The sequence below is a fragment of the Grampus griseus genome (genome assembly GCF_964374135.1).
Source record: "Grampus griseus genome assembly, chromosome: 15".
NCBI lineage: Eukaryota > Metazoa > Chordata > Mammalia > Artiodactyla > Delphinidae > Grampus > Grampus griseus.
In genome coordinates, this window is record NC_139009.1 from 88042839 (window position 1) to 88056185 (window position 13347).

The 13347-nt window shown below is 47.1% G+C and overlaps 1 protein-coding gene across 1 annotated transcript in view; it reads left to right on the forward strand.

Moving 5' to 3' along the window:
• Positions 1–10684, forward strand: part of CCDC138 (coiled-coil domain containing 138) — a gene marked incomplete at its 5' end in the record, with an annotated part of 48589 nt that extends 37905 nt beyond the window's left edge. The window contains 3 exons of the mRNA XM_082672468.1: positions 141–317; positions 8441–8579; positions 10224–10684. Of these exons, the coding sequence (XP_082528594.1) occupies positions 141–317; positions 8441–8579; positions 10224–10389 (482 nt within the window). The 3' untranslated portion in view covers positions 10390–10684. The remainder of the gene's footprint in view (positions 1–140; positions 318–8440; positions 8580–10223) is intronic.
• Positions 10685–13347: the final 2663 nt, after the last annotated feature.

Below are 13347 nucleotides of genomic sequence, written 5' to 3' on the forward strand. Positions count from 1 at the left end.
CCTTCAGCCTGTCGCCTCTGGTCGTTCAGTTTTTCCTTTCCTCTTGGATCCATGGAAGTGGCGGTGTTCCCTTCCTGCCGTCCGCGTCCGTTACCAGCTGGACCACTGACGCAGCCGCTGTTTGACGCCCTGTCTTTCAGCCGACTACCTGGCGCAGGCGTTTGACTCTCTGTGTCTGGACTTGAAGGCGGATGAAGGGAAGAGCCTGTTCCTGGAGTACCAGGCTGTCCCGGTGGTGCTGAGCCACCTGAAGATTTCCAGCAAAGGGCTCCTGTCCTGCGTCGTCGACAGCCTGCTGCAGATGACAGTGGAATCCAGTGAGTGTTACATCTCTTCTGACAGTGTGACTCTGCGGGTCAGGCCCTGGTGCCTCTTATACCCTGAATGCTGTGTGGTAGCGTCTTTAGTCCCACCCCTGACCCTTCGTCCACATTTGCACGAAATCGGCGCAGTTTCCAGGGGGCCCCGGTTGTGTGGATTCGTTCTGCGGCGTCACTCCCGTCCTCGTGCCTCTCTCTGCGCTCTGTGTCCCGTGTTGTCCCTGAGGCTGGGAGGGAGCGGGGCCCTCAGACACGTCCCCACCTGCAGGGGGGGTGGGGACCCGGTTCCCTCCGGCGGTCGTGCTGGGGTAGCGCGCTCTTCTGACTTGCGGGCGGTGGCCCCTCACCTAGCCCGGATACGGATGGGGGTGCCGAGCCCGGGTGCTCTGGTTCGCTTTGGCTGTCTTGTTGTTTGGACCCCAGGTGAGCTCTCGACTTGTAAGAAGCAGCATTTAGCTTCGGTCATTCCTTTTCACGTGGAGCTGCTCCTTTTCCCTGTGTTGCATTTCTGATTATACCTTTTAGGAGGCGGAGCCCACAGACGGGACCTGAGCCTGGGAGTGAGTGCGCGAGGCCGGGTGCCCGGCGGCCGGCCTCGGGCAGGGGCTTTGTAGGCAAGACACGGAAGCAAAGCGGAGCACCTGTGTATTTGTGTCTAATACAATGTTGGCCTCATTTGGCTGTTAGGATCGTTGTTCTTGAGTTCGGTTTCTCAGATTCTGGTTGGGTTCTGCTCTGTCTGGTGGGCTGTGACCTGGGGGGACTGGAGCCACCTAGTCTGGTGGCCGCCTTGTTTACTGACTGTCGTGACAGTATTTGGGGAAAGTGTACTGGGTTCCCGGCGCTGGGTGGCAAGTTCAAGAAGACTGCTCCTCGGTGCGGAGGTGGGGAAGCGGTAGGAGCTCCGTCCGTCCTGGGCCCCTGTGGCCGCAGGGTCCCTTCTCTGCCCAGCCCCGCTGCTCCCCAGGCGTGAGGGCTACCCTTAGCTGTGCAGGCAGAGTTCTTTGAAAGCTGCTGTGACGCGTTTCCTTGAGTGTAAATTGAGGTCTGTGCGTTGATTTACCTGAACATACGTATTGTGAGCACACTGTTATTTTTAGATTGAGGGCTTCTGATGATCTGTTTCGGGCGTGAATGTAAATCATACAATACCTGAGCAATGTGCTTTTAGAAAACTACTCGGTGGTTTCTTTTTTTTCTTCCTGTCAGTGGTAAAAGCTGTTACTTATCTGGGTTTAGCTGTGTAAGGACATGAGTCTTACTTTATTTTAAAGAATACTTTCCTTTTCTTGTCAGACGTAGTTTGAATGGAACATTTAAGTTTGTGTTTGTATTGTTAGTTTATCCTCTTGTGTGCCCCAGAAACCGTCTTGTCCAAGGTGACACACCTGAATGGCAACAATGTGTTTGAGTACATTTTGCACACCTTGTTTTTTTCAAGTATAATTTACTTTTATTATAAAAGTAATAGAAATTTGGAAACTGGCAAAAAACCAAAAAGTCTTAGTATCCAAAAATATGTACATTTGCAAGCACACCCTGCTCTATTGTGCTTTTTCCAAGTACTTTTTTTTTTTTAAACATACTGAAGGTTTGTGGTGACGCTGCCTTGAGCAAGCCGGTTGGCACCATTTTTCCCCCAGCATTTGCTCACTTCCTGTCTCTGTGTCACATTTTGGTAATTCTCACAGTGTTTCACACTTTTTCATTATTATTATATTTGTTGTGGTGATCTGTGATCGGTGGTCTTTGATGTTACTCTTGTAATGGTTTGGGGGGGGTCATGAACTGCACCCTTAGATGGTGAACTTAATAATGTGTGTGTTCTGACTGTTCTGCCGGCCGCTGTTCCCTGACACACAACAGTATTGAAGTTAGGCCAGTTAATACCCTACAGTGGCTCAAAGTGTTCAAGTGAAAGGAAGACTCACACGTCTCTCACTTTAAATCAAAAGCTAGAAATGATGAAGCTTAGTGAGGAAGGCATGTCGGAAGCCAAGATAGGCCTAAAGGCAGGCTTCTTGAAACAAACACTTAGCCGAGCTGTGAGTGCAAAGGAAAAGCTCTTGAAGGAAATTAAAAGTGCTACTTCAGTGAACACAGGAATGATAAGAAAGCAAAATAGCCTTCTTGCTGATTGCAGAGAGTCTCCGTGTCTGGACAGAAGATGAAACCAGCCACAGCGTTCCCTTAAGCCAAAGTCTAATCCAGAGCAAGGCCCTGCCTCTTCAGTTCTTGAAGGCTGAGAGACATGAGGAAGCTGCAGGAGAAAAGTCTGAAGCCGGCGAGGTCGGTTCATGAGGTTGCAGGAAAGAAGCTGCCTCCGTAACATGAAAGAGCGAGAGGAAGCAGCAAGTGCTGGTGTAGAAGCTGCAGCGAGTCATCCAGAAGATCCAGCTAAGAGAGTTCACGAAGGTGGTATGAAAAACTAGGGCTGAAGGCTTACCAATTTGAGGAAAGACATGGTTTTACAAATCTAAGAAGCTAAGCAAATGCCAAAGCTCAGTGAAGTTCAGGGTAAACCCAGAGAGACAGACCCACACGGAGACACATGATGTTAAACTGTCAAAAGTCAACGACAGAGAATCTTGAAGGCAGCAAGAGAAAGTGTGGTCTGCACACAATGGAATATTACTCAGCCTTAAAAAGGAAGGAAGTGCTGGCACCTGCCACGCCTTAGATGAGCCTTGAGGACATTGTGCTCAGTGCAATAAGCCAGATACAGAAGGATAAATCCTGTATGATTCCACTCACGTGAGAGCCCTAGAATCATCAGATGTATAGAGACAGGAAGTAGGATGGTGGGGGCAGAGGCTGGAGGGGTGGCTGGTGTTTCACGGTGACAGAGTCAGCTGGGGAAGATGAAGAGCTCGGGGCGGGGGGGTCGGGGGATGTTTGCCCAACAGCGTGAATGCACTTCACACTAACAAAGACTACACTTTTATAAATGGTCAAAATGGTAAATTTTATGTTACGCATGTTTCACCACAATTTGAAAATTAAATATAAATGAACTTTCAGTACTCAAAAAAAAAAAAAAAAACCATTCAAGCAAGGCAGAACTGTAGAGAGCATTAAGTGTTTTTTCCCAAAAAATCCCCAGAAACCTTGTCATTTGGAAATACCCATCATCAGTGTTCGGTGGATGTAATTGCAGACACCGTCCTGTGCGTGTGTCCTTGGAGGAGGGGGGCGGGTGGGTGGGTGGCAGGTGGAGATGCTGTAACACAGGGGGCTCATTACACACGTTATTTAGTGAGACGTGCTTAATCTAACAGGAAAAATGAAGCAGAGTTGGGTCAAAAATGATCACAAGCTTCTTCTGTTAAGAAATAAGGTGAGGGCTTCCCTGGTGGCGCAGTGGTTGCGAGTCCGCCTGCCGATGCAGGGGACGCGGGTTCGTGCCCCGGTCCGGGAAGATCCCACATGCCGCGGAGCGGCTGGGCCCGTGAGCCATGGCCGCTGAGCCTGCGCGCCCGGAGCCTGTGCTCCGCAACGGGAGAGGCCACAGCAGCGAGAGGCCCATGTACCGCAAAAAAAAAAAAAAAAGAAAGAAAGAAGGTGAAAAACATCAAGTCTATTTTTACCTTTTTTATTGTAAAATATATACAACATAAAATCTCTCATTTTAACCATTTTTAAGTGTGCCCTGTTGGTTGCACCGCTCGGTTTAGGCAGTGCTGACACCCAGCCGTGGAAGGTGGGCACTGGCACCACCGCTCTTTCCTTCTCCCCACCTCCACTTCCCGGCCGTTTAGTTTGTATCTTTCCTGTGACGGCAGAATCTGCACATTTGCTTCATGCTAGTTTCTTCTTCTTACTTTGCTTTATATTAGTTTTACATTTAATCACATTCAGCGCTCAGGATTAGTCCTTTGACTGCAACCTCTGCATTTCTGTTCTTAATTCTCAATGATCTCTTTTTTTTAATTAATTAATTTTATTTATTTTTGGCTGCATTGGGTCTTTGTTGTTGCCCGCTGGCTTTCTCTAGTTGCGGCGAGCGGGGGCTACTCTTCGTTGCGGTGTGCGGGCTTCTCACTGCGGTGGCTTCTCTTGTTATGGAGCATGGGCTCTAGGTGTGCGGGCTTCAGTAGTTGTGGCTCGCAGGCTCAGTAGTTGTGGCTCGCGGGCTCTACAGCGCAGGCTTAGTAGTTGTGGCTCGCGGGCTCTAGAGCGCAGGCTCAGTAGCTGTGGTGCATGGGCTCAGTTTCTCCGCGGCAAGTGGGATCTTCCTGGACCAGGGCTCGAACCCGTGTCCCCTGCACTGGCAGGCGGATTCTTAGCCACTGCGCCACCAGGGAAGTCCCTGAACGATCTCTTAATCTTGCTCCCTCGCCTGTGTGCACCCCCCAGTTTAGGAGGTGCTGTGGAGGCTGCTTCGTGTTGTGTTGGAAGCGCTGCCGGGGCGCCTACACTCAAGGAGGTCCCGTCTGAGTGCTCATGCTGGGTCGCACGTGGTGCTTCGCGGCTGTCTCGAGAGGCCAGAGGGCAGCCCGGCCTTCCCAGCAGTGGTGCCCTGCTGCTCTCCTGGGTGGTTGATAGCTGCTTCCTCCCTCAAGCCCACGGTGTAGCCCTTGGATGTTGCCTGGGTTGCTGTTGTGCTCGTTGGATCTGCAGGTCCAGTTCTGTGTCCACTTAGCATTTCACACATAACATAATATGTAATCTTTTTCTTTTATTAACTTTATATCGTTAGGAACACCAGTTGTCCTCATGGATCTTTTTTGATGGTTTTCCATATCTTGGCTTCTTTCTGGTCCTTTCTTCTTTGTTTTCATTCTCTGTGATGATCGGATTGTTATGATAGTAATCTAATTTTCAGCTCTGTCCTTTCGGTTTCTTGATGTTTTAATTTATTACTTCTTTAATGGTGGTGTTTTGATTCTCTTAAATCCCGTTTATCATCTTTTCTTTCTTATTTTATTGACTAGCCTTGTTATTAGGTTAACTGAGACCTCAGAACTCTTACGGAAAACTGTTCTGTTTTTGTGTTTTCTTTTAGGTTTGACTCTGCCTTGTGTGTGCTATATCCCTTTCTGATTGATTGGTTGATTGACTGAGTGGTTGATTGATTGCTATAACATGCTCACCGAGTTGACGTGCTGTCTCTTTTTAAATCTATTTTATACATATTAGTGTATATATGTCAATCCCAATCTCCCAATTCATCCCACTCCCTGCCCCCAGCTTGGTGTCCATACATTTGTTCTCTACATCTGTCTCTATTTCTGCCTTGCAAACCGGTTCATCTGTCTCTGATGACTCTGGTTCCCTGTCCTCGTGGACGGGGTGGGCCTTCCACACTCTGCCTACCATTCGTCCCAGCCCAGGTTTTCTCTCCCTTCCGTGCCACAGTTTGAAAGCCCTTTTCCCTAATGTATCCGTTCTTTCCTGTAGCCGGTGGCTCTGGTGGTGACGTGCTCTTTGCCAGATTCTCAGGGCTGTGTTCTCACTTCTCAGATTCTGCTAAACTATCTCGTTTGGGTTCATTTAACCTAGTTAGTGGGAGGCGTGGGTGTCCTGTTCCCATAGAGAAATTCTCTTGGCTTCAGTTGGTTCCCAGTACAGTTCGCTCTGGGACTTTGTTTTCAGTTGATTCCCTGTCAGAGGAGTGAAGAGGCGGCAGTGGCTCCTCTGCAGGTTTGGGGGGGGGTTGGTGAGAATTCCCGAGGTTGTGTCCCCTCCCCCGTGTCTTGCGGAAGAGGGGCATCGAGGTGGGCTCAGGCCCTGCTCTGGAACTTCATGCTTCTGTCCTGGGCTGCCTGCTGCCAGTTTTAAGGTCGTGACGAGGACTTCTCCCCTTCCTTTGTCTGTGTGTGGGTTTGGTTTTTGTAAATGAGGTTTTTTGTTTCATTTGTTTTACAATTTTTGATCCATATGACTAGGTGTTGGGGAGAGAAATTCTCTCAAGCACTTTGATCTTCCCATTTTAATCAGTGAAGACATCAGGGAAGTTTAGAAGAGGAGTCACCTGGCCTTTTGGGCCTTTGGTTCTTCTTTTCCTCTCTCGTACTGGCCACGTGTATTCAAATTGAAATTCTTCTAAGCTTAAAAAATATATAATTAATTTAAACACGGTAGTACTGAAGAAAATGTTGACTATATTGTTTCACCTTTTATAGGTAAACCTAACCGAATGCATATATGAATCTTTGCGTTTCCTTTCTCTTGTTTGATGTCTGTCTCACAGGTCAGAAGAGAGATTGGAAGTCAGGCCAGTGAACCTCTTCTGCTTCTAAAAGACCTTTATAAGCTTTACTTTTAAAATATGTGGGTATATTAAACTCTTTGCCTGGTCTTGGCCTTTTTCCATTACAGAGGTCATACAAGGAAGTTCACTTTTATTTGGAAGTGCTTACTTGTAAATATCTGTGTTTTATTCATGCCAGGACCTGATTTACACATAAAGTAAAGCAAAATAAAGGGAGATGCACTCTCTTACACTTTTGCAATTTACAAACAACTATCATAACTTGCTTAGGTGTTCTGCGGGCTCTTAAATGGAAAGCATTGATACTGTGGCCTGTGGCAGTGTTGAGAACCCCCCGAGGTGGCTCCGGCAGTGACTGGGGGCTGTCCCTCTCCCCAGACCTCACTCGTCAGCTGTGCAGTGGTCAGCCTTCCGGTTGAGAGTGACTTGCACCACGGGTCTCAGGATCTGAACGGAGGAAGGTGTACAATTGCTTAACGAAGCTGCTTGAACTCTGGGTGTATTTTTAATATATTTGCAGATTATGTGCACCATACTCGTAACCTAAAGTTCATTCTTCAGAAAGTGTCTGTGTGTCTGAGATCGAAACACATGTAGACACTTGGTGGGCTCCCGCGGGGAGGTGTGCATTTCCCCTCCAGCTTCTCACCGCGGGGTCCCGTGCAAAGGGCACAACCTTGATTCCATGCACCAGCTTTCACTTCCTGTTACCAGAACATTCCTCCGACTGTTATTTTGGGGTTTGCCAGTTTCACCACTTAATAGTTTATTTTCCTCAGTACACCATCAAAATACTGGCATAGAGTCTTTCCGGCTGTGCTTATGTGCTCAAAAAGAATGATGAGCGCAGACTTCTCTTATTCTTACGTCCTTTAGTCACTGATTTGTGCTGGAAATAAAGTTCTGTCTCCATTTTGGGAGCCCCTGAGTTTTACAGGGGAATTTAACTGTTTTAAAGGCCACAGTTTAATGTTATTGTATGATTTTTGTTTCTGTCCAAGCTTCCCTAATTACAAATTAAGTGACTTACACCTTGGAAAGCATTGTCACACACTGTTTTGTTCAGTGGAGCTCTCAGTTTCCACGGTTACAGACTTTACAGGGGCTCTTTTTCATGCACCTTTGTATACGTCTCTGTCAGAGTCAAAGGATATCACACTTCAGTCTCTTCATAGGAATCTGGCAAATTGCAGTTGTCTCACTACACCAGCACTGAGCTGAATGTGGTTACTGCTTTTGTGCTGTTGTGAGTTGCTTGCTTGCACCCTTTGCTCATTTCTAACAATATTAGGTCCATATTTTTCTTAGTGATTTATAGGAGCTCTTTTTATAGTAAAATATCAATTCTTCTGGCAAATATATTACGAGGAGATTTCTGCCCCCAACTCCCGCCCCACCAAGTTTGGCATTTCCCTTTTGTTTTGTTTTTTAGAGCTTTCGCCTTTTAATTTGTTCTCATTTCTTTTACATAGACATTTAAAGTTTTTTACCTTATAAAATTTTTCAATCTTTTCTTTTATGAATCTTTCCCACTTTTGCTTTTATGCTTTAAAAAGTTTTTTCCTATTCAGCGATTATGTAAGTTGTCATTAGCACATAAATGAAATTCTTAAATTTAGGGTTTTTAAAGAATTACTACCCCAACAGAATTTCTTACTGCTAAGTATTTAAACAGCCTCCTCTTACGGACTTTCTTCTAGATTCCGCTTAATGGAAGTTTGACACCAGGGGAAATGGTCTTACCTTCGGTTTGCATCGTTCAACAAGAGCCAGTAGTATTTTAATTCTTCAAATGATGGTACTTTCCCCATAGTTTAGGAGGGGAAAGAATGAACACCCAGTTCAGTGTTGGTGAGCCCATCCGCAGGCGCGCTGGCCCCTCACCGCGGACCTGCCTGTCTCGCAGGGTTCCTGCAGCCCTTCCTGCAGGTGTGCAGCTGCTCCCTCTTCTTCCGAACCTGCTCGGTGCTGCTCCGGGGCCCGAAGCTCGACCTCCACATCCTAGAGAAGCTCAGCATCATCCTACAGAAACTGTCCAAAATCAAGTAAGAATTTCGTGTTTCTCACATTTTTTGTTAGGACGTATCTTACTGTGGTCATTTAGATGTTTCCGAATCCTGTAGTGGCTCAACTGTGATGACTAAATCAAAGTTTCCAGTAAGTGTGTAGAATATTAACACTGATCCAAGACCACACGCTTAGGGACAGAGTGAACCCTCGAACAGCTTCCTGCACACTGGTGTTCTGCGACGCAACAGGTGAAAATAAGGGAGAGAATAAAACAATCTATTTTGTAGATCCTTATTATTGACTGCAGTGAGTTTAGGGAAGAGAATGAATCAGGCAGAAAAGATTTTAAATGATGCTGGTAACAAACTCTTATGGGCATGCTACTGCCACTGGTTTGGTTTTATTGCAAGAATTGAGGGCTTTCTTTTCATATTTCTTCTTTCCCCAATGCACACATCGGTAAAACCAGTTTATAAATTATAAAAAAAGGACATAGGCTTTAAGCCGTGTTTTCCTGGAGTCTTGTATATGCCAGTGTTTCCCTTGAGGCACCTCTGAGCACCTTCTGTCCGTTGCGTTTTTATGACAGTGCAGCGCTGGGCTGGTTCAGCTCCTCTGCCCGCCCCGCCCCCATCCCCTCGCCTGTGACTTCCATGGCAGCGAACCTGGGTGTCTCGCCAGGCCTCAGCATGCAGGGATGGTGAATACAACGCATCCTGAAATTCCTTGTGGTTGTGTGACCGCAGGTCCGTCTCTTGTTTGGTGTCGCACACCGTACCGCACTGTAGGGAATTATTGTCAAATTGTAACCTCATACGCAGCTCACCAACTTCTGAGTTGAGCTCTGGTATCAGCTAAACTTGTCAGTTCGTTGTCTTCCTTTGCCTGCAGGCCGACTGGCTGTGATTGTCTCGATTTGTCATCAGTAAATTCTCGAGGAGGCCTGTTGCCAGTTTACCCTCTGTGGTGGCACAAGGCTGCAGTGGCGTCACTTAGGTTTAATTCCTTCTCAGCTCTTAATCCCTGGGCTTTGTTGAAGTAGTGCCCCGTGCAGCTGTGTCCTTGGGCCAGCGCGCCTTACGGCTGGCAGTCTGTTTGCAGTCCATGCTCATTTCAGACGTAGACAAAGAACTAGAACGAAGCTTGAGTGAGGAGTTGGGAGAAGCTGGCGCCCAAGCAAGTCTCAGGGCGAATCTGTAAACCCTTCCGTGTCGGGTGGTGGGCACTTGGGTTACTGGAGAGGCAAACAGACGGATGTACACAAGGAAATGGGAACTATGCTACCAGGTGTCATTCTCACTGATCGAAAGTGAAGCTACTGATTGGCCACCATACAGAGGATGGTTGCAAAGGTATTTTGGAGCCAAGTCAAGAGGCCAGGTAATATTCTGCTGCGTTAGAAAGCCCAGCTTACTTAAAATAAGCTGGTCAAGTATTTCACTCTTTCCGGCTGTGAGGGAAGAGTCCGCTCCAGTAGTGAATAGGGTGCACGTTTCAGGACGATAAAATATTCTCTTTTCTCCTTGAATACTTTTCCACTTTAGGCCTATTTCATACAAGCTATTTTGTTTGTCTTGGCATGTTAATCCTTTAGTTATCCATTTCCCCACACTTACACATAACGTATCTCTCACTGTTCCTAAGTGTGTAATTAAATTAATGTGCTCATTCTCTTACAGGAGTAATAAGAAGCTCTTTGAACTCTTTACAGTTCATCTGATGCTTCAAGAAGTACAAAGGACGACACATCCAGAGCACGCATTTCTCTGTATTAACCTGAATTCAACTCTGTTCAATTTGGGTTTAACAAAATGCAGCTCCCTGGCCGCCAGTACAAACCCTTAGGCTGGCTCATTATTATTTATAGGTATTACCTATGTGTTGCTACTTGTAAGACTGTAAAAATCACCAAAGTAACGACCAAGTAAAGTTATGAGTAGCATCATTTATCATGAAAAATGGAAAAATTCTTTTAACCTTTAAAATGGAACCTGTAGAAGCTGTGGAATGTGGATTTTTTCCATTCAGCTAAGGTGGTACTAATGTACACGATGGAATTTTCAGGGTTAATGAGCCTGGAGTTACGTTTTGTAAAAATGTTTTAGGAAAATTCTTTGGAATAAATTGGCGTTCATGTGGGAACAAGGTTAGAGCGTGTCATCGTTCTGTTTTCTTAATATGTTAAAAGTCCCCCTTCTAGAAGTGTATGTACACACACTTTAGCTGCCATAGTTCCCGCACCCAGAGAGCTCTCTTGCCATCAAAGGTGAGTGACGTAGCCAGAGGTCTGGGTAGAGCTCGGGGCGTAGGACAGAAAACTGATACACAGAGGAAATCATCCTGAAGACTCACAGAGATTATCCTCTACCAGCATTTAGTCTCATTTTCAGAATCTGGAAGAAAGTCTCAGGAAAGTTGGGCCCCTTCAAAAGAATGTAAGAGACTGTGCTGTTTGTGAAGCAGAAACAGAAATCCATAAAGAGCTGGCTGATGTGATGGGGAGGCTTACAGGCACTTAAAAATGCAGAAGCGACAGTGAACGCGAGAAACAAACCCATCACCAGTGCTTGAGGAGGCGGAGCCAGCGCTGGGGGGCAGGGGAGGTCCCGGGAGAGGGCGGCGGCGCGCGGCGGCGGGGCTGGCGCCTCCTTCCGAAGGGGCCACGGGGCACAGGCCGAGCAGAAGCCGAGCTGAGAGCCGGAGTCGGAGTCGAGTGGGGACCGAAGGCCCGTGAGCGCACGCCAGGCATGATGGGCCGCTACCTGCAGGAGGAGAAAAGCAAGCCAGCTCCTGCGGTGCCAGAGGTCAATCGGGAGGACTCACACCTAGTGAACATGCCTGGCGTCGGTGTTTTCAGATTTGCAGGTGTTCAGAAGTTATCCACTTACGTACCATTCCTGAGAAAAGAAACTGCACAGATTATTGTAACCAACTTAAAATTGAGTTTATTAACTCAGCCTCGTACCGAAAGACTGTAGTGGGCTCTGGAACCACTGAAACGTAAATAGGTTTAAAGATTTGTTGTAATTTGTGTATAAAATGGAGTGAAATGTTAAATTCCTCAAAAGGGTAAATAACGGGGAAAGCAATAGTTAAGAGTGTTTGGATGAGACTCTATTCATCGATGTCAAAAGCAGAATTAACGGGGGCCTGGGATCTAGGTGCAGAGCGGGGGCTCTAGTGAAAGCATCAGCTTTCTGCATTTTCACCGTCCATCTCAGTACTGACTTCGACAGAAGGAAGGATGAAGAAGGCTTTTGGAAAATGTCAGCGTAACCACTATTAAAAGCAGAAGAGATTGCTTTTAACTGAAAACTAAAATACGTATACAGACATGGCAAAACATAGAAAGCCAGCAGCATGTGAAGAATAAAAATATATATTTAGGGTAAGTAAGGGAGGTTTTTAAAATTACGAATGAATTCCGTATTGCCCTATGTTGATAAATTTGAAAATCTGGATGGAAGGGACTGTTTTCTAGAAAAAGACAAACTTTCAGAATTGCCTCAAGAAATCTGCAATAGAAAATCATTAAAGTCTTATAGAAGCGTGAAAATTAATTTTAAAAATGACATTAATTCCAGATGTTTTGCAGGTGAATTGTTTTAACATTTCAAAGAGGAAATATTTAAAGCTATTTAAACTGGCCCAGAATGTAGGAAAAAACATTCATTCTATACAGATGGCATGAACCCAGTACCAAAAATTGTCAAAGAAAGTAAGAATAAGAGGTTCAAAAGTTTAAAAGAAATATGAACAAATCAACACCAGCCGTGTGTTACAGGAACATTAATCCATGACCAACTAGGGTAGCATTCCAGAGACACCAGGTTGGCTTTCTGGTAAAAAAGAAATCTATCTATAGTTTCCTGTATTTGCTGAGCAAAGGTAGAAAGCCGTACACTCAATAAATGCCTAAAAATATTATAATTCAACTTAGATTCCTGATAAAACTTACTACAGTATGTTTAAAGGGCCACTAAGTCAGCAAAGTTACTGTGAAACACTGGACACGTGCCTGTTAAAAGTCCTGTGACACACGGGGGATGTTGAGGAACGCTGACGTTAGGAAGGCCTGGCACCTCCTGCAGCGCCATTTCATTTTTGCTCACTTGAACTTTATCTTCCCTGATTCAGAATCACAGACTAACCTCTTATTTGCAGAACAGAAACTGAGGCCTGGGAGGGGACGAAAATGGCCCACGTTGGCACGAGCAGACCAGGTCCCCAGACCCCGAGCCCAGGCGCTCCGTGGCTGCAGGCCTCACGTTCCGTGACGGGCTCGGAAGGCGCCACGAGGAAACCTGGGGTTACGTGGCTGGCCTCTCAGGAAGTCGTGATTTCCTTTTCCAAGCAGAGCCGACCACTTGTTTCTGTCTGAAGCCAGTGGCCTGTGTCCCTGAGCACTGCTGCCCGCAGAGGGCGCCATCCGAGTGCGGATGAGAGCGGGAAGCGGTGCAGGAACCCCGGCCCCCAGGCTGGACTCACGCGGCGGCCCTTGACCGGACGCCCTGCGGACCAGCGCGTGGGGCCGGTGGCAGGGGCTTCCGTGTGACCGGAAGGGCTGCAGGGAGACGGTGACCCAGGGCCACGTGGGTGATTCAGACCCACGCTGAGCCTGGAGCGGGAGGGTGTGGCGCGGGGCCTGCCTCTTGCCGCTTTCCCAGCCTTGGAGCTGTGTTCCTCGTGGCGACGCCCGCCCACCTGCTTCATCTCCCAGAGGAAGCGCTCCCCCACTCGGGTTGTGTGCCGTCTTCCAGGCGAACGTCTGTCTCTCCTGGGCTGTGAACTCCCCGCAGCCAG